At 37.6% G+C, this 19674-nt stretch overlaps 3 protein-coding genes and 2 long non-coding RNA genes across 7 annotated transcripts; 3 read left to right on the forward strand and 2 right to left on the reverse strand.

Annotated features, from left to right (window-relative positions):
• Positions 12167-14362, forward strand: LOC104766765 (reticulon-like protein B17). Its single transcript, XM_010490712.1, has 8 exons — positions 12167-12714; positions 12803-12947; positions 13061-13135; positions 13237-13378; positions 13490-13559; positions 13641-13706; positions 13828-13950; positions 14034-14362. Exons 1-8 carry the CDS (start codon positions 12306-12308, stop codon positions 14276-14278), a joined length of 1275 nt encoding a protein of 424 aa, XP_010489014.1. The 5' UTR covers positions 12167-12305; the 3' UTR covers positions 14279-14362.
• On the forward strand, positions 14332-16009 carry LOC104768036 (reticulon-like protein B17). Its single transcript, XM_019240956.1, has 8 exons — positions 14332-14338; positions 14391-14559; positions 14673-14747; positions 14849-14990; positions 15102-15171; positions 15253-15318; positions 15440-15562; positions 15646-16009. Exons 1-8 carry the CDS (start codon positions 14332-14334, stop codon positions 15888-15890), a joined length of 897 nt encoding a protein of 298 aa, XP_019096501.1. The 3' UTR covers positions 15891-16009.
• Positions 16287-16753, reverse strand: LOC104766766. The gene is made up of 2 exons (XR_764113.1): positions 16662-16753; positions 16287-16479 (listed from the first exon to the last, which is right to left on the reverse strand). It is a non-coding gene; the product is annotated as an uncharacterized LOC104766766 (long non-coding RNA).
• LOC104768037 (reticulon-like protein B17) lies at positions 16791-18401 on the forward strand (the record flags this gene model as incomplete). The annotated part of the gene is made up of 7 exons (XM_010491984.1): positions 16791-16951; positions 17065-17139; positions 17241-17382; positions 17494-17563; positions 17645-17710; positions 17832-17954; positions 18038-18401. Coding segments are annotated over 7 exons (882 nt in total), but the record flags the coding sequence as incomplete, so codon positions are not given.
• Positions 18679-19674, reverse strand: LOC104766767. 3 transcript variants are annotated; one of them, XR_002036710.1, is made up of 3 exons: positions 19662-19674; positions 19054-19109; positions 18679-18871 (listed from the first exon to the last, which is right to left on the reverse strand). It is a non-coding gene; the product is annotated as an uncharacterized LOC104766767 (long non-coding RNA). The 3 variants fall into 3 exon arrangements; XR_002036711.1 differs by having other exon boundaries at positions 19054-19397; positions 19662-19673; XR_764114.1 differs by lacking the exon at positions 19662-19674 and having other exon boundaries at positions 19054-19655.

Here is a 19674-nt window from a genome sequence, read left to right on the forward strand (position 1 = left end):
CGTGGATGAGTATAACTCAGAGCTATTTAAGATAGTCTCAATCTTGAAGTTATGTGGTACTGAGGTTACAAAGGAGGACTTGCTAGAGAAGACATTCTCTGCCTTTCACACTAATAACATACTGCTTCAGCAACAATATCGTGAAAAGGGTTTTAAAACTTATGCAAGCCTCATCTCTTGTTTGCTACTTGTCGAGCAAAACAATTAGCTATTGTTGATGAACAGTGCTGTGAGGCTTCCTGGATCTACCCCCTTACCAGAAGCTCACAAGGTTGACATGCTAAGAAAGAGCCTAAAGAGCCCAAGGAAATTAAAGAGACCAACTACGTCCATAGAGATAAGTATCACGGCCATGGCCGTGGTAGAGGACGTGGTGGTCGTGGCCAGTACCAAGGAAACCAATCTGATGGTTATGGCCGTGGGAACCGATCCGACTTCGGTCGTGGTCGTGGTTGAGGCTGCAGAATTTTCAAACCGCAACATAAGACTAAATCGGTTTGTCACCGATGTGGTATGGTAAATCATTGGGCTAAGACATGCAGGACATCTAAGCATCTTATTGATCTCTATCAAGAGAATTTGAAAAAGAATCCATAAGCTAACCTGGTTCATCTAGAAGGTGAAGGAGATTTCGACCATGAGAATGATGACCAATTGGATTATGAAACTTTTGATTGCCTAAGAGAGGATAATTAAATTTTTTATTCGTTGTATTGATTTATTTTAATTATCTATATTTTATGACTTTCAATTTTATTGAATTATTATTTTGGTTCAAATTCAATTATTTTATTTCCTTCAATATAAAATCATTTGTTTATGTTTAAAACATAAATTCTTGTCCATTTGAGAAATGGCTAAGGACAAGAATATAATTGTGGTGGATAGTGGATTAAGCCACACAATTTTGAAAGATAAGAGATATTTTGCAAAATCTCATTATGAAAAATGCCAATATTAGCATAATAGCGGGTATAGTAAGTTTAATTGAAGGCTACGGCCAAACACATATTTTATTACCAAATGGCACACATCTTGAACTAACTGAGGCCCTATATTCACCCAGTTCAAAGAGAAGCTTATTGAGTTTTAAAGACATTCGTTTGAATGGTCTACATGTTGAAACTAAGGGTGAAGGAAACCAAGAGTTCCTATATATTACTGAAATCACCAAGGACTTAAAAAAGTCCTAGAGACTATACCCGCACTAGCCACTGGTCTTTACCATGCTAAGATTAATATGATAGAGGCTAATTTGGCAATGAATAAAATGTTCAATGAACAATTCACTTTATGGCATGACCGGCTTGGCCATCCGGGTTCGAACATGATGCGTAAGCTAATAATAAATTCAAATGGGCACACTCTAAAAGAGAGAAGAGTTATTCCTAAGAATCTCACGTGTGTAGCATGCGCACAAGGAAAACTCATTATAAGGCCATCACCAGTCAACGTAATTAAAGAGATTTTCCACTTAAGACTATACGTCTAGACAATGCTGGTGAATTTACATCCCAAGCGTTTAATGAATATTGTATGTTCATGGGGGTAAGTGTGGAACATCCCGTGGCACATGTACATACACAAAATGGATTAGATGAATCCTTTGTTAAACGTATTCAATTAATTGCTCGACCATTACTCCTAAGGTTGAAGCTTCTTGTGTCGGTTTGGGGACACGCAATATTACATGCATCAGAACTTATACGCATCAGGCCATCTAGTGAGCATAAATATTCGCCATCCCAATTACTAACGGATCATGAGCCAGACATATCCCATCTATAGACATTTAGGTATGCCGTTTTATGTACCGATTGCACCATCACAGAGAACAAAGATGGGATCTTAAATGAGGATGGGAATATATGTTGGATATGATTCTCCCACCATAATTAAGTATCTTGAGCCAACTACGGGTGATTTATTTAAGGCCAGATACGTGGATTGTCAGTTTGCTGAATCCAAATTTCCTATGTTGGGTGGAGAGAATAACAAGCTGGTCAAAGAATTATCATGGAATCAAACATCCTTAAATTGGCAAGATCCTCGGACTCTAGCATGTGAGGCAGAGGTCCAAAAGATTATACATTTGCAAAAGCTAGCTATTCAATTGCCAGATTCCTTTGCTGACCCAAAGAGAATAACAAAATCGTACATACCATCTTGTAATGCACCAGTATGTATTGATGTTCAAAAGGAACACAATAATCAAGTTGCTACATAGTCTAAGGCCTGTTTGAAACGTGGTAGGCCATTAGGTTCCAAAGATACGAACCCTCGGAAATCTAAGAAAGGTGCAAATCAAACCGAGGTTAAGGAAATTACAGACATGGCCGCGGTAAATCCTAAGGTACCGAATGAGGTTTGGGACGTTGAACCTCAAGGACCTGAAGGTATTGATAATAATGAGATCTCAATCAATTATATCATGTCTGGAATACAATGGAACCGTAAAGATGTCGACATCGATGATGTATTTGCTTATAAGGTAGCACTTGAAATAAATGAGGATCATGAACCCACGTCCATATTAGAGTGCACTCAAAGTTCAGAATGATTAAAATGGAAAGAAGCCATTGACGTGGAGTTAAATTCATTAAAGAAAAGGAATGTGTTTGGTCTGATCTTAAGGACACCATTCGATATAAAGCCAGTTGGACACAAATGGGTCTTTGTAAGAAAGAGAAATGAGAATAATGAAATCGTGAGATATAATGCACGGCTTGTAGCACAAGGATTCTCTCAAAGACCAGGAATAGATTATGAGGAGACATACTCCCCTGTGATGGATGCAACGACTTTTAGACATTTAATAAGTCTGGCTATAAGAGAAAAACTGGATTTGCGGTTAATGGATGTTGTAACCGCATACTTATATGGTCCACTGGATTATGAAATTTATATGAGATTACCAGAGGGTATTGAGCTCAAAGATAAGAATGGTTCTCGAGAACAATACTGCATAAGGCTAAACAAATCCCTTTATGGACTGAAACAAAGTGGGCGTATGTGGTACAATAGACTAAGTGAGTACCTAGCCAAAGAGGGCTATAAGAATGATCCCATCAGTCCATGTATTTTTATAAAGAAGTTTGCAAACAAAGGGTTTGTAATCATAGCAGTATATGAGGATGATTTGAATATCCTAGGAACCTCTAGGGAAATCGCCCAAACAGTTGATTATCTCAAGAAAGAGTTTGAAATGAAAGACCTAGGTAAAACTAAGTTCTGTTTGGGATTGCAGCTTGAGTACATAGATAATGGAATCCTTGTGCATCAAATGGCATATACTGAAAAGGTACTCAAGAGGTTTAATATGGACCAAGCTCACCCATTGACTAGCCCAATGGTTGTAAGGAGCCTTGATTTGGATAAAGATCCTTTTGGTCCAAAGAAGGACGATGAAGAAGTTCTCGGTCCGGAAGTACCATACCTCAGTGCTATAGGAGCGTTAATGTTCTTGGCTAGCCACACTAGACCGGACATATGTTTTGCCGTGAACCTCCTAGCAAGATTTAGCTCTTGTCCGACCCAAAGGCACTGGAACGGTATCAAACATGTATTACGTTACCTACAAGGGACGACAGATTTGGGTTTATATTATACTAACTATAACAAAGAAGGTTTAGTTGGTTTTGCTGATGCATGTTACTTATCGGATCCACATAATTCAAAGTCTTAAACCGGCTATGTGTTTACACACGGTGGTACCGCAATTTCGTGGCGTTCTATGAATCAAAGCATTGTGGCCACTTCATCTAATCACGTGGAGATTCTAGCAATTCATGAAGCCAGCCGTGAATGTGTTTGGTTGAGAACGATGATTCAACATATCAAGACAGATTGTGGTATGACCGACGATAAGGAAGCAACGGTTATATATGAGGACAATACGGCCTGCATCGCACAACTCAAGGAAGGATATATTAAGGGAGATCGGACGAAGCACATATTACCGAAATTCTTCTTCACACATGAACTACAAAAGGCCGGAGAAGTTCAAGTGGTACAAGTTCCCTCTACAAGAAGCTCATGCACCAGATTGGGATGCGGAGACTTAAGGACTTTTAGTGATGCTTAGAACAGGGGGAGTAATGTGTGCTGTACTCTTTTTCCTTCATCATGGTTTTGTCCCAATGAGTTTTTCTGGTAAGGTTTTAATGACGCAGCACCCCCAAACGCATTACAGAGATCCTTCTTAGCATTGGCACGGTTATGTCATCCAAGTGGGAGTGTTGTAAAACACTTGGAGTGGATCTTCCATAACCGGCCCATACACGGCCCATGTACGTCCAAGACCATAAGGCCCATCGGCCACCTCCTCTTAGTCTAAGTCGGTTTAGTCCTAATGTATTAAGGCTTTGTCCTTCACTATATATATGTATGATTATTGAACATAATAAATAAGAAGAAGAAGAGAAAACCTCCTTCGATTTCTCTAGTTTACAACAGTTAAATTATAATCATATTTTATTTAAATAATTTTTTTTAAATGTATTACACTATTTCGAGTATCCGGAATCGAACCAAAAATAACCAAAACCGAACCGAACCCAAACCGAAATAGTAAATTAACCGAATGAATCCTAAACCTCTATATCTAAACTATCCGGAACCGAATAGATATATCTGGAACCGAACCGAATACCCGAACGCCCAACACTAGCTACGTGGTAATGGATTAGCCAAATTATGTTGGAAAAGTTTTCCGACGCTGTTAGAAATGTTTTAGGAACTCGAGAAGAAGATTTGCTATATATGGGATCCAAATACTGTTGATGACTTGACTACAGTTCTATGAGGTGAACTGTTAGTTTTGACTTATTTTCGGTACATGGTATGTTTACAGAAATACTAAATCATATTTGATAAACTAATAACAACTATAAATTATTATATTTCTCCGGTCCCAACTCCCAAATTGGACAATATAAAATCAACACAATTCGATTAGATGGTAAAAATATTATATATTGTGAATATTTTTTGTGTTGTCTTAGTGTTATCATAAATTGATTGTTTTGTAAACTCTTAAAAATATACCAAACAACTACAGTATATGATTTTTTGTGTTGTTTGTTTTTTCTTTATTTCTTAATTATCTAATATTTCTTTAAGAAATTACTAGTTTTTAATTGCCTTACACATATTCATGTTATGTTTTCGAATTCTTCATAAAAATTGTTAAATATTGAGGATGCTATAAATAACCTTATAAAATTATGGGTTCCAAATATACTATACAATTATCTTTAATTATCATAATCCAACGCTATAGATAGTATTCATAATGCCATTTAATCTGTGAACATATATCATTTTTATTTGAGTAATGCAAGAATTAGTAAACTTTAACTTGTGGTGTCAGATTTAATTAATTTGTTAATTATCAAGAATATTATTCATTTAGAAAGAGATTGAAATATTGGATATTACAATCAACTCTAGTTCTCTTTCTCTCTCAACTTTTAGCCGCCGAAGAAGGAAAAAAAAATTCAGATCGAGGCTGGATCTTGCTGGCTTGTCTAGCACCGGATCTGGCCTCCCTCACTTAGATTGGCAGTTTCAGTGGGGTCTTCACGGCAAGTTTTGTAAGTTTGTCGGTGGTAGGCTTCTCCAGAGAAAGTCGATGTTGGGACTCCGACTTCAGAAGTGTTGTCGGTTCCTCTGTTCTGGTAAAATCCGAAGGCTTTGGTTTCTCTTGGAGAACAGAGTGTGTTCTTTGTGGATCTGTGACCGTTGTTTCCTTCTGTCTTCTGATCTGGTAAGCAGATTTGCGGGTCTGGTTCTCTTCTACGGTATGCTAGGGCTAGTTTGCTTCGTCTTAGTTTGTTTAAGTCTTAGTTTGTTTCAAGAGTCACCTTGTCAGGTCTTTCAGCCATCGTTTGAGGAGCTGTTTCGTTTGGTTTGGTGTATGACTTTGTGTGTCGAGGAAACGGTTAGAGCGGCCTTTATCTGTGAGGGTTTCTGATTACAGCAAATATGATGATGCCAGATCAGTTAGATCGACGAATAGCTTGAAGAATAATGCCATTGTGGTTTGCTGTTTCATGTCCCAGATCTCAGAGCTGGTTTTGTGCTTGTCATTGCTTCAAAGCGCCATGTGGAGTGGTTGTGGGTTCTTGTCCAGCCATTGCCTTTCCTCTCGATCTTTGTCTCACCGTATCAGCCAGCGGCTCACTTTTGGTTCACTCCCTTCTTAAGCAGAGGCTCAGTTTTTGTTCGAAGATGTTTTAGTTCTCTAAGTTTGCAGGTCCTTTTCTCCTTGGTGTTGTTCGCTGTGGTTGTTAGCTTCCTCGTATTAGCGCCTTTCTCGCTCTTGATTTTGGTAATAACCGAGGGCCTAGACTTTGCTCCTTGTCTTGCTTTCCAGTTCTATTTAGATTGGTGGCATTTTGAAGGTTTCTAGCTAGACGTGAATTGGCGCATCAGAAGTCGTCGTCGCATCCAGAAGTAGGTTTGAGTTTCTCATAGTGGTTTTGCTTGCTGGGTAACTGAGAGCTCAAACACATCTCTTAATATACCATTTTAATCATCCTCTCACCAGGTCAAAGTCCCACTTGGAGAACAATGCAACTTTATCATAATATCAATTGATTTATTTAAAGAAAGAATTTTTAAAACTTGATTGTAATATCCTTTTTTTTTGTCATCTGAAGTTTTATTTAAAACTTGGTTTCACACCAAGGAAAGATACAACACATCTCAGTTTTCAAAACGTTTCCTTTCCACGTATCCGTTTCCGTTTCCATGCAACCTACGTAATGGGTTTTTAGAGAAAGGTGTGTTGCTTTCAAAACAAAGGATTTGGTGGGTTAGAAGTTAGAACCCACAGCTTTTAGACTCATGCGCGCAACACGAGTTTGCTGCGAGTGGGCATGAAGAAAAAAAATACACATCAGCAAACTATGTCACCTTATATAACGGCTGAGTTATAATGTTTCATGGCTGACTTATAAGACTATCTACAATGGTTACCCATTTACAACACCCACTTTTTTACTTTTAACACTCAACATTATCTTCTCTCTCTCTTCCACATTATCTTTTAACACTCAACATTATTCAACACCTATATAACTTTTACTCTCTACAATAATTTTGTTTAGTAAAATTACAACACCTTATCCCACCATTTTTATTACATATTTTTCATTTTATTTATGTTTATGTTTTTTGTGATTACATATTATTAATCACCGTTAATATCAAATTGAAATTAAGTAAGTAAATATTAAATAATCTTATAAAATAATTTTTGTTTTAATAATTTTTGTTATTTTATATATTAGTTTTTAGCACACACATAGTTTGCAAATATGGATAGCACTTCGGTCAAGAATGGTTGTTGTGTATTCGACCCACTTGCCTCAGATTGATCATTAATCAGTCCAATGTTGAGCATATATATTTCGTTCATCTTCAACAATTATATTATGCAATATGATACACGATCTCATGATGATATCCAAATCGGATATTATGCAATATGGAAGATAGTTTGGAACAGCTGAGGCAAGTGATAACTATTGGGATTGGGGTAGTTGAAAGGGTAATTAGAAGAATTATGGGTGTTGAAAGGGTTAGTGTTTGGATCCATTTAGATAAAAGGATATTTAAAACTAAAACAAAAGTTTAAAGGAGACTAAACTTATTTTTTTAATCGAAAGATGGGTTTTTTTTCTACGTCCAAATAAAATGAAAGTAGACTAGTCTTTATTTATAGAAAATGAAAAGTTATAAATTTTGATATATTTAAAAACTCAAGGTTTTCTTAACATATTTCTCGTTTTAATAAAACCCTTAATAGATTTCAGGGTCGAACGACCGGTTGGACGGCAAAGCTTCTCTCCAAATGGGGCAAAGAGGTGATGATCAAGTCAGTTGCCACATCGGTCCCGACTTTTGTAATGTCGTGTTTCCGGTTGCCGAAAACAATAACGTCAAAACTCACTGGTGCAGTGGCAAATTTTTGGTGGAGTACTACAGGACAGTCTGGGGGGATGCACTGGTTAGCTTGGGAAAAGTTATGTTGTAGTAAGCAGTTGGGGGGTTTGGGTTTTAGGAATGTCGATGATTTTAATTCGGCATTGTTGGGAAAGCAATTGTGGCGGCTGATTGAGACACCAGACACACTTTTTGCCCGGGTTTTCAAAAGCATGTATTATCGGAATTCCAATCCTATGGAACCGATACGGTCTTATTCTCCATCTTATGGGTGGAGGAGTATTATTTCCGCTAGATCTTTGGTAAATAAAGGATTTATTAAACGGGTTGGTTCGGGGGAATCCATTTCGATATGGACAGACCCCTGGGTACCAGATTAATCCCCAAGACCAGCGTTAAGTAAGGGTCATTTTCTCTTCAAATTTCTCATTTAATTGATTGTCACACGAATACTTGGCGTATGGATATGCTCAATGAGCATTTTGCCCCGGAAGATGTTGATCTTATAGGGGCTATACCTTTAGGAAGTTGTCGGTTGGCAGATTCCTTGGGTTGGCATTTCACAAAATCTGGAAAGTATACAGTTAAGTCAGGGTATGATACAGAACGCTTTGCTGCATCGCAGATTAGTACGGTCCGTCGATCGGGTCCAGAGATTACTCCTCTCTTGGCCGGCGTATGGGGTGTTCACTGTCCACCAAAAATTAAACATTTTATGTGGCAGGTTTTGATAGGGTGTATTTCGGTTTCGACAAATCTGCAGAGACGCGGCATTGCGTGTGATTCAGCATGTGCACGGTGTGGGACAGATGAAGAAACAATAAATCATGCTATTTTCCGGTACCCACCGGCTCGACAGGTTTGGGCTTTAGCCCAGCTACCCGGAGGCCCCAACTATTTTCCGACGGAGTCTTTGTACGCCAATGTGGACCATTTTCTGGGTCCTACTAATTAAGGTTCTCAGATAGCGGCTTTTCCTTGGCTCATGTGGTATATTTGGAAAGCGAGGAATTCTCGCGTATTTGAAGATGTGAGTGAAAATCCACTAAACGTGGTTCGGTTGGCGGAAGGAGAGGCGAACACCTGGTTGCAGGCCCAGGTGGAGGTTGAGGATGAGGATTATCCCAACCTTCCCCTCGCCTCTAAATCTAGACAAAGGAGGCCCACAAGCTCCCTTCCTACCTTCTTTGCAGGTTATCGGTGTTTCGTTGATGGTTCTTGGAAAGCGACTGACGCTTTTGCAAGTGCAGGATGGGTTTGTTCTTCCTTTCAAGATTCGGTGTCAAATATGGGAGTATCCCCCTACATGCTGAAGTAGAAGCTTTTAGTTGGACTATGCGGTACATGATCAGACACGACTACCGGAACGTGGCTTTCTATACGTACTGTTCAGACTTGGTGAAGATGGTGTCTTCTCCTCACAACTGGCCGGCTTTCACACCCTACCTCGACAATATCAAGATAGATCAAGCGGAGTTCACTTCCTTTTCCCTATCTCTAGTTCCCCGAAATGCGAATGTAAGTTCGGATTCTTTGGCACGCCAAACGCGACTGTCTCCGCAGCATGTTTTGTTTGTAAACATTTTTCCTTCTAATTGGCTCTTTTGAGCTGATCTTTTGTTGTCATAAAAAAAAATAATAAAAATAAAACCATTAACACATCACGGGAAGTTAAAACCAGTAGACATGATCACAAATCCGCGACAAAATTCTTCTTATCATTCTCTCCTTCCGCGAACTTCCATTGATGCCATCTCATGTGATCTACTATTCAAGCAAATTTGTGATTAGGAATGATTAATGAAAACACACAAACAAACACATATGTATATATGAAATTAACGACATTATAAATTATACATACGGTAAACGAGTTGAGGAAGGGATAGGGCCACCGCATTTTATTTTACAGTTTTCGAAGCAATTGCCATCATCATTGGGACAAGGACGAGAACATAGGCGGTAACAACGAGTCCAACCACTTTCTTCTTGTGCTTCTATTCTGACCGCAACTATCATCACCATCATTATCAATACGATCGCAATCCATTTTGTCATTTTTTTTAATCTTCTTAAATATTCTAAAAGCAAACTCTGTTTTATGTTTTATCTTCTTTTATTTTAAGATTGTTATATTAATTTCATAAAACCAACCTCTATTTAAATAGGTGATCGATACATTCATCTTTTTAAAAAAGTTTTTGAGTAGATTTCATTCTAAGATAACCATGATTTGTTTTATGATATGTTACATTATTTCATGATTCATTGCTATATTTTTAAAATATATATATAGATAACTAGTAAAATGTTAATTCAAATTCTTTTTTACCATAATAATATTTATAGTATCTATATATAGAACTTTCCTTTGTTATTAGAAATAATTCTTGTAAACAATGAAAAATACCTGGTAAGATGTTTAGGTAAATGTAATTAGTGAGATACACTTTTCAATTAAGAATATCTTATGTAAAAACGTTTTTAATCACTAATTACAATCGACATTTTGATTAAGAAATCAAACATGTTTTGGTACCGACCCGTCAGTGAAAACCCCTTCCAAGTCCCAATGCTGTATTCCTATGCAAGATGACCAAATTCGTCGTGGTTGCTTACCCGCATGATTTTATTGATGAAGTAATGCTTAAGCCTTGAGACCCTGGTGCCGATGCATGATATTAATTTTTCGAGAATTCTTTTGCATGTTAATAAGCCACATGTCATGTTATGAGTACTAATGAAGTAATGATAGATTGGTTCATATATAAATAGTTGGAGACTATATTTTCGGAAAAACAGCTAAAATCAACCCTAACTATTTGTCAAACGCTTTTTTATACCTAAACTTCAACATGCTGTAAATAACAACATGAACTATATTAAAATTCAAATTTGCTACCTAAACTATATAAAATGTGGTCAATTTTAATCTTTGTTCGAACAATGTTAAATCATAGTTTAATGATGTTGAGTCAAACGGTCCGTAACATCAACGTAGCACTGGAACTTACTAAATCTATATCGTTTTGGTCATTTTTAGGTATTTTATAGCGAGAAATAATCAAAAATAAAGTTTCACAACACACCCGAAAACGAATTCCAATACTCCATTTTTTTTTCAAACGCTTTATTTCTTGCTACAACACACTTAAAAATAACCAAAACAACTTAGTTTTGGTCATTGTCACTGCCATGTGGATGTCAAAGATCATCTGACTCAACATCGTTAAACTCTAATTTAACAGTGTTCTAACAGAGGTTGAAATTAACAACATTTTCTATAGTTCAGGTAGAAATTTTAAATTTTAATACAGTTCAGGTTGTTATTTGCAGGGTGTTGAAGTTTAGGTATAAAAAAGCGTTTACCAAATAGTTGAGATTGATTTTGACCATTTTCCCCTATATCTCCAGACCAGTAGTGATCTGAAAAAAAAAAAAAAAAAAAAAAAAAAACATATGAGAAATAATTTAAGTTACTTAATTAACATAATAATAATATCAAATAAGATATACACAAATCTCTATAATATATTTATAATATCTTCTTTGATCAAAATGATCTTCTAGATCTTTCTATAAATATCATTAAAATGAGATGTAGAGATATTACAAAAGAACATAACCTAGAATAGAGTAAATCATATCCAAAACTTGACACATATATAGTGTTGCCTTATTTACTATTTATGGAGATATTAAAATATTTCTGAAAACAAAAATTATCCTATTTTTAACTGTTTTATTAATTGATAGATAGTTTGATGCTTATTTAATTAATTATCTAAAACAAGAAAATAAATAAATTGTTTTATTATCTTTAAGTGTTTTAACATAAATAAATGAAATTAAGCTTGATATGAGAATTTTTATTTTTCTTAAAACAAACTATAAATTAAAAAATAATCCATTATAAATAATCAACCTTACATATATAGTATACTGTATGAAGAGATGAAATAAATTTTATCAGCATTATTATTTAATATTTAATAAAATTAAAAGTAAATTATAATTAATTCCATTAATTTTATGTTTACATATGCAATAAGATACTATCAATTTCTTAAATAAGTAATGAAAAATTAATATAAGTTTTAATTTTTTTCTAACTAAAAGTTTATAAATAAATAAGGTATGATATATGAGATGCCTCAAAGTTTTACAGAGCTTCTTTGGACTATTTTTATATACAGGTGGAGCGACCGTGTCAAGATTCAAATGGAACCTTAAACAAAAGGGAAAAACAAAAAATTCCTACAACGGCTATCTTTGGAACTTCGCCCAAACAAGAGACTCTCTATAATAGTGATTCTTGAAGGATCCTCTCTCAGTTCAATTCCTCAGAATATAGAATGGAGTCTTGTACGCCTCCTCCTTATCACCGATCGAACACTCGTGTCGGTGTCGGTGTCGAAGACCAAGAAGCACCCTTTCCAAATAACCTCTCTCTTGATTTGGTTCTTCTTCCATCGTCTCCGAACCCATCTCCTGTCTCTTCTCCGATCCGCAAATCCAGGACCCGTTTAGCCGATCGACTCGAAATGGCGGCTGAGCCTGCTGCTGCGGTGGTTCGCAAACGGGGCAAGGGGAAAGGAGGGCAAAAGGGTCTTTTAGTTTCTGCCAGGAATCCCCGGAGATCGAGGCGAAGGTCGGAGGCTGTTGAAGAGATGGTCGATGATGACGTAAAGCCTAGAAAACGGAAGACCAACGGTCGCCCTAAGAAGGATAAGCGAAGCTTGTTAGCTCCTCCTTGTTCGTCAAGTACTCTTCTTTCTCTCAAGATTCTTTTTCTTTATTATGGTATATGCTTATCTCTGACTCTGAGGTTCTCATTTGGATAATGGTGAAGATGCTTGTCAGAGTGATTTGAATCGGATCGGAGAGATTATCACTGATTTGGTTATGTGGAGAGATGCTGCCAAATCGACCCTCTGGTTCGGTTTTGGGTGTCTGTCTTTCCTATCTTCTTGCTTTGCCAAAGGAGTCAACTTTAGGTACACTAGTGATTGTGATTGTATTACCCCCTCTAGGCTCTAGGCTCAGTCAGATTTGTGTTTTCTCTAGTCTCAAGTCAAGTCAAGTCATGACCTTTTTCTCTGTTTTGAAGCGTTTTCTCGGTGGCTTCCAACCTAGGACTTGTGTTAGTCTGCTGGTCCTTCTTGTCAAACACTCTTTGTCAAAGGTACACACACTACTTCTGTCGTCTCTTTGCAGTTTGGTTTGCCCTTCTCCAGAAGCTAATCATACTAGTTAGTTTGATCCATCAATGTTTGTTATCTTTAGGAAAAATGATGACACGAAGAGAGCGTTCCATGTGAGTGAAGATGATGTCTTGCGCTTATCTAGACGAGTGCTTCCCGCAGCCAACTTTTTTATCTCGAAGGCTAGTGAGGTTTTTTCAGGAGAACCATCAATGACACTCAAAGTAAAAAAAAACAATCGACATTTTTACTTCTCCTCCCTGCCTCTCTCTCTCTATCAAATTAGTTTTGGTGGTTTACTTGCCCTTTCATCCGCTGTTTCTCTTTTGTCCCAGGTGACACCATTTCTGCTACTTGGAGCTGAGTACGGCCATCTCATAACACTGTGGAGGCTATCCGCATTTGGTATTACATTTGGAACACAAGCTGTAACAATGTTAAGCATGATAGGAACTGAGCTGATGTGTGTGTATGTTACTGAAACAGGTTTCTTCCTCAGCTTCACCATCCCAAAGCTGTATTCATGTTACACCCATCAGATTAGCCAAAAAGGTGAAAATTCGAATTGCACATATTGTCAATTGGGTTAGACTCAACAGTCAAGTATTTGTACAGGTCTTTAACTGGTCCAATGATTTTAAATCTTGACTTGGTTTGAGTTTCATCTGTGCAGTTGAAAGAGTGAAAACGAGAATAGGTGAAGCATGGGGAGTCTGCTCTCACAAGAAGATCTTGGCCGCCTCTGCGGTCACAGCGTTTTGGAACTTGACAAGCATAAGAACCCGAATTTTTGCAAGTAATTTACCTAACCAATGGTTGGCAGAGTATTTGCTTTGCCTGATATCAAAATATTACCTATAAGTTTTTCATGTTTTGCAGTTTTTATCATCCTGGTGATATTTCGGTATAGGAGACAGAATCTAGAGCTAAACCCCGAGGAAGACGAGCCTGTTGAGAATGAGAAGCCAGAAGAAGAAACACTTCCACAGGAAGAAGAAGAAGAAACACTTCCACAGGAAGAAGAAGGAGATTCAGTTCCACAGGAAGAAGAACAGATACAGCCATCAGAAGAGCGAGCTTTAGTGACGGTGGTTGCAGAAACTGAAGGATCAAAGAAACTCTAGTGTTTTGTACTTTGTGTCTCATTACATTACATTTAACAGAAATGCAAAATTAAATGTCGAGTTGATGTAATAGAGAGAGATAGAGGATACATGTNTTATCTCTGACTCTGAGGTTCTCATTTGGATAATGGTGAAGATGCTTGTCAGAGTGATTTGAATCGGATCGGAGAGATTATCACTGATTTGGTTATGTGGAGAGATGCTGCCAAATCGACCCTCTGGTTCGGTTTTGGGTGTCTGTCTTTCCTATCTTCTTGCTTTGCCAAAGGAGTCAACTTTAGGTACACTAGTGATTGTGATTGTATTACCCCCTCTAGGCTCTAGGCTCAGTCAGATTTGTGTTTTCTCTAGTCTCAAGTCAAGTCAAGTCATGACCTTTTTCTCTGTTTTGAAGCGTTTTCTCGGTGGCTTCCAACCTAGGACTTGTGTTAGTCTGCTGGTCCTTCTTGTCAAACACTCTTTGTCAAAGGTACACACACTACTTCTGTCGTCTCTTTGCAGTTTGGTTTGCCCTTCTCCAGAAGCTAATCATACTAGTTAGTTTGATCCATCAATGTTTGTTATCTTTAGGAAAAATGATGACACGAAGAGAGCGTTCCATGTGAGTGAAGATGATGTCTTGCGCTTATCTAGACGAGTGCTTCCCGCAGCCAACTTTTTTATCTCGAAGGCTAGTGAGGTTTTTTCAGGAGAACCATCAATGACACTCAAAGTAAAAAAAAACAATCGACATTTTTACTTCTCCTCCCTGCCTCTCTCTCTCTATCAAATTAGTTTTGGTGGTTTACTTGCCCTTTCATCCGCTGTTTCTCTTTTGTCCCAGGTGACACCATTTCTGCTACTTGGAGCTGAGTACGGTCATCTCATAACACTGTGGAGGCTATCCGCATTTGGTATTACATTTGGAACACAAGCTGTAACAATGTTAAGCATGATAGGAACTGAGCTGATGTGTGTGTATGTTACTGAAACAGGTTTCTTCCTCAGCTTCACCATCCCAAAGCTGTATTCATGTTACACCCATCAGATTAGCCAAAAAGGTGAAAATTCGAATTGCACATATTGTCAATTGGGTTAGACTCAACAGTCAAGTATTTGTACAGGTCTTTAACTGGTCCAATGATTTTAAATCTTGACTTGGTTTGAGTTTCATCTGTGCAGTTGAAAGAGTGAAAACGAGAATAGGTGAAGCATGGGGAGTCTGCTCTCACAAGAAGATCTTGGCCGCCTCTGCGGTCACAGCGTTTTGGAACTTGACAAGCATAAGAACCCGAATTTTTGCAAGTAATTTACCTAACCAATGGTTGGCAGAGTATTTGCTTTGCCTGATATCAAAATATTACCTATAAGTTTTTCATGTTTTGCAGTTTTTATCATCCTGGTGATATTTCGGTATAGGAGACAGAATCTAGAGCTAAACCCCGAGGAAGACGAGCCTGTTGAGAATGAGAAGCCAGAAGAAGAAACACTTCCACAGGAAGAAGAAGAAGAAACACTTCCACAGGAAGAAGAAGGAGATTCAGTTCCACAGGAAGAAGAACAGATACAGCCATCAGAAGAGCGAGCTTTAGTGACGGTGGTTGCAGAAACTGAAGGATCAAAGAAACTCTAGTGTTTTGTACTTTGTGTCTCATTACATTACATTTAACAGAAATGCAAAATTAAATGTCGAGTTGATGTAATAGAGAGAGATAGAGGATACATGTTTGTTATATGAAAAATTGAAGACAAAGAGATCCTTTGACAAGCTTCTCATTCAAACAAATCTTGAAGGAACCAACCTCATCTTTTGCCGAGACTATAATGTTACACAAGGACAAGGGACACGAAGAAGAAACTTAAAGCCTTCTTTCAAGTCTACGGGCTTATTTTATTGCCAATTCTGCTACTTTTCCCCCCTCATTTCCTTACTGTGATATCGATGGTCATCCGAACTCATGGATATTTCAGAGTTTTAAATTAGTAAAAGTGGCAAGTTCTGAGTTAAAAAAAAAAATGCAAGTCTGTGTGTTGATTTAACAGAGATCATAGAGAATTGAGATATAAAAGATGGAGGACATTTGTCTTTGATAGGAAAATTGAAGACAAAGAGAACATTAGTGTTTGAGCAGTACAACACAATTATTCTTTGCCTAAACTCTCTCTTAAAGCTTCTCGCGCATTGGGTACGCGTAGACATCATCAAAAGTCCTCTTTGCAAGCTGATAAAATTATACCAAAACATCAGTTACCAGTCTAATCAATACAGCAAGCTCTAATAGGCTGAAAACAAACACAAACTCTCCCAAGAAAGTCAGAAACAAGTAGGCAAAAATCAAGAGGGTTTTTCGTTCCTAAGTTTTTCTGGGGAAGAAAGGCTTTAAAAAAGGTGAGAGTTTTGTACATAAACTGTAGCTTCAGTGTTCTTCTGGCTAACTCATCACACATCATCATTGCAAGCTGGGAGTATAAGACCAATCAGTAATTATACTTGCATTAAAGTGTCTNTTATCTCTGACTCTGAGGTTCTCATTTGGATAATGGTGAAGATGCTTGTCAGAGTGATTTGAATCGGATCGGAGAGATTATCACTGATTTGGTTATGTGGAGAGATGCTGCCAAATCGACCCTCTGGTTCGGTTTTGGGTGTCTGTCTTTCCTATCTTCTTGCTTTGCCAAAGGAGTCAACTTTAGGTACACTAGTGATTGTGATTGTATTACCCCCTCTAGGCTCTAGGCTCAGTCAGATTTGTGTTTTCTCTAGTCTCAAGTCAAGTCAAGTCATGACCTTTTTCTCTGTTTTGAAGCGTTTTCTCGGTGGCTTCCAACCTAGGACTTGTGTTAGTCTGCTGGTCCTTCTTGTCAAACACTCTTTGTCAAAGGTACACACACTACTTCTGTCGTCTCTTTGCAGTTTGGTTTGCCCTTCTCCAGAAGCTAATCATACTAGTTAGTTTGATCCATCAATGTTTGTTATCTTTAGGAAAAATGATGACACGAAGAGAGCGTTCCATGTGAGTGAAGATGATGTCTTGCGCTTATCTAGACGAGTGCTTCCCGCAGCCAACTTTTTTATCTCGAAGGCTAGTGAGGTTTTTTCAGGAGAACCATCAATGACACTCAAAGTAAAAAAAAACAATCGACATTTTTACTTCTCCTCCCTGCCTCTCTCTCTCTATCAAATTAGTTTTGGTGGTTTACTTGCCCTTTCATCCGCTGTTTCTCTTTTGTCCCAGGTGACACCATTTCTGCTACTTGGAGCTGAGTACGGTCATCTCATAACACTGTGGAGGCTATCCGCATTTGGTATTACATTTGGAACACAAGCTGTAACAATGTTAAGCATGATAGGAACTGAGCTGATGTGTGTGTATGTTACTGAAACAGGTTTCTTCCTCAGCTTCACCATCCCAAAGCTGTATTCATGTTACACCCATCAGATTAGCCAAAAAGGTGAAAATTCGAATTGCACATATTGTCAATTGGGTTAGACTCAACAGTCAAGTATTTGTACAGGTCTTTAACTGGTCCAATGATTTTAAATCTTGACTTGGTTTGAGTTTCATCTGTGCAGTTGAAAGAGTGAAAACGAGAATAGGTGAAGCATGGGGAGTCTGCTCTCACAAGAAGATCTTGGCCGCCTCTGCGGTCACAGCGTTTTGGAACTTGACAAGCATAAGAACCCGAATTTTTGCAAGTAATTTACCTAACCAATGGTTGGCAGAGTATTTGCTTTGCCTGATATCAAAATATTACCTATAAGTTTTTCATGTTTTGCAGTTTTTATCATCCTGGTGATATTTCGGTATAGGAGACAGAATCTAGAGCTAAACCCCGAGGAAGACGAGCCTGTTGAGAATGAGAAGCCAGAAGAAGAAACACTTCCACAGGAAGAAGAAGAAGAAACACTTCCACAGGAAGAAGAAGGAGATTCAGTTCCACAGGAAGAAGAACAGATACAGCCATCAGAAGAGCGAGCTTTAGTGACGGTGGTTGCAGAAACTGAAGGATCAAAGAAACTCTAGTGTTTTGTACTTTGTGTCTCATTACATTACATTTAACAGAAATGCAAAATTAAATGTCGAGTTGATGTAATAGAGAGAGATAGAGGATACATGTTTGTTATATGAAAAATTGAAGACAAAGAGATCCTTTGACAAGCTTCTCATTCAAACAAATCTTGAAGGAACCAACCTCATCTTTTGCCGAGACTATAATGTTACACAAGGACAAGGGACACGAAGAAGAAACTTAAAGCCTTCTTTCAAGTCTACGGGCTTATTTTATTGCCAATTCTGCTACTTTTCCCCCCTCATTTCCTTACTGTGATATCGATGGTCATCCGAACTCATGGATATTTCAGAGTTTTAAATTAGTAAAAGTGGCAAGTTCTGAGTTAAAAAAAAAAATGCAAGTCTGTGTGTTGATTTAACAGAGATCATAGAGAATTGAGATATAAAAGATGGAGGACATTTGTCTTTGATAGGAAAATTGAAGACAAAGAGAACATTAGTGTTTGAGCAGTACAACACAATTATTCTTTGCCTAAACTCTCTCTTAAAGCTTCTCGCGCATTGGGTACGCGTAGACATCATCAAAAGTCCTCTTTGCAAGCTGATAAAATTATACCAAAACATCAGTTACCAGTCTAATCAATACAGCAAGCTCTAATAGGCTGAAAACAAACACAAACTCTCCCAAGAAAGTCAGAAACAAGTAGGCAAAAATCAAGAGGGTTTTTCGTTCCTAAGTTTTTCTGGGGAAGAAAGGCTTTAAAAAAGGTGAGAGTTTTGTACATAAACTGTAGCTTCAGTGTTCTTCTGGCTAACTCATCACACATCATCATTGCAAGCTGGGAGTATAAGACCAATCAGTAATTATACTTGCATTAAAGTGTCTACTACAAATCAACTCAAATGCAGTAATAGCCAACAAGAAAAGAAGACACATTCCATTAAAAAAATGGTCGGGTGGTACATGTTTAAGCTTTTAAGAAGATGTGTAAGAACCATCAATGAATGATGTGTTTTCTAAAGCCTATTATTGCCTCAAAAACCATAATATTTGTTTATAGAAATGTTATTTGCCTCAAAACACAGAATCTTGGCTTCTTTGTCTTCATCTACTCTCTTGTGTCAGCCTACAACATTTGGGAAAAAAACTAAGACCAATTGAGTCGCCATCTCTTTTCAACGCTAAGCAGAAAGACAACAACAATCGATCCAGTTCTTCGCCCATAGCAGCAAACAAACTGATTGAAGCTTGTAAAGTGGCAAACCTTAACCTAGTTCTCTACTACCCATGCAATCTTTATTAACAGAAACACTTGTCACAACAAGTCATCAAACAAACAAACAAACAAAGAGAATAAAAAAAAGGAAAGGGTTTGTGAGGGAAGAAATACCGTCAGAGAGCCA

The sequence above is a fragment of the Camelina sativa genome, chromosome 19, assembly GCF_000633955.1.
Source record: "Camelina sativa cultivar DH55 chromosome 19, Cs, whole genome shotgun sequence".
In the NCBI taxonomy this organism is placed as follows: domain Eukaryota; kingdom Viridiplantae; phylum Streptophyta; class Magnoliopsida; order Brassicales; family Brassicaceae; genus Camelina; species Camelina sativa.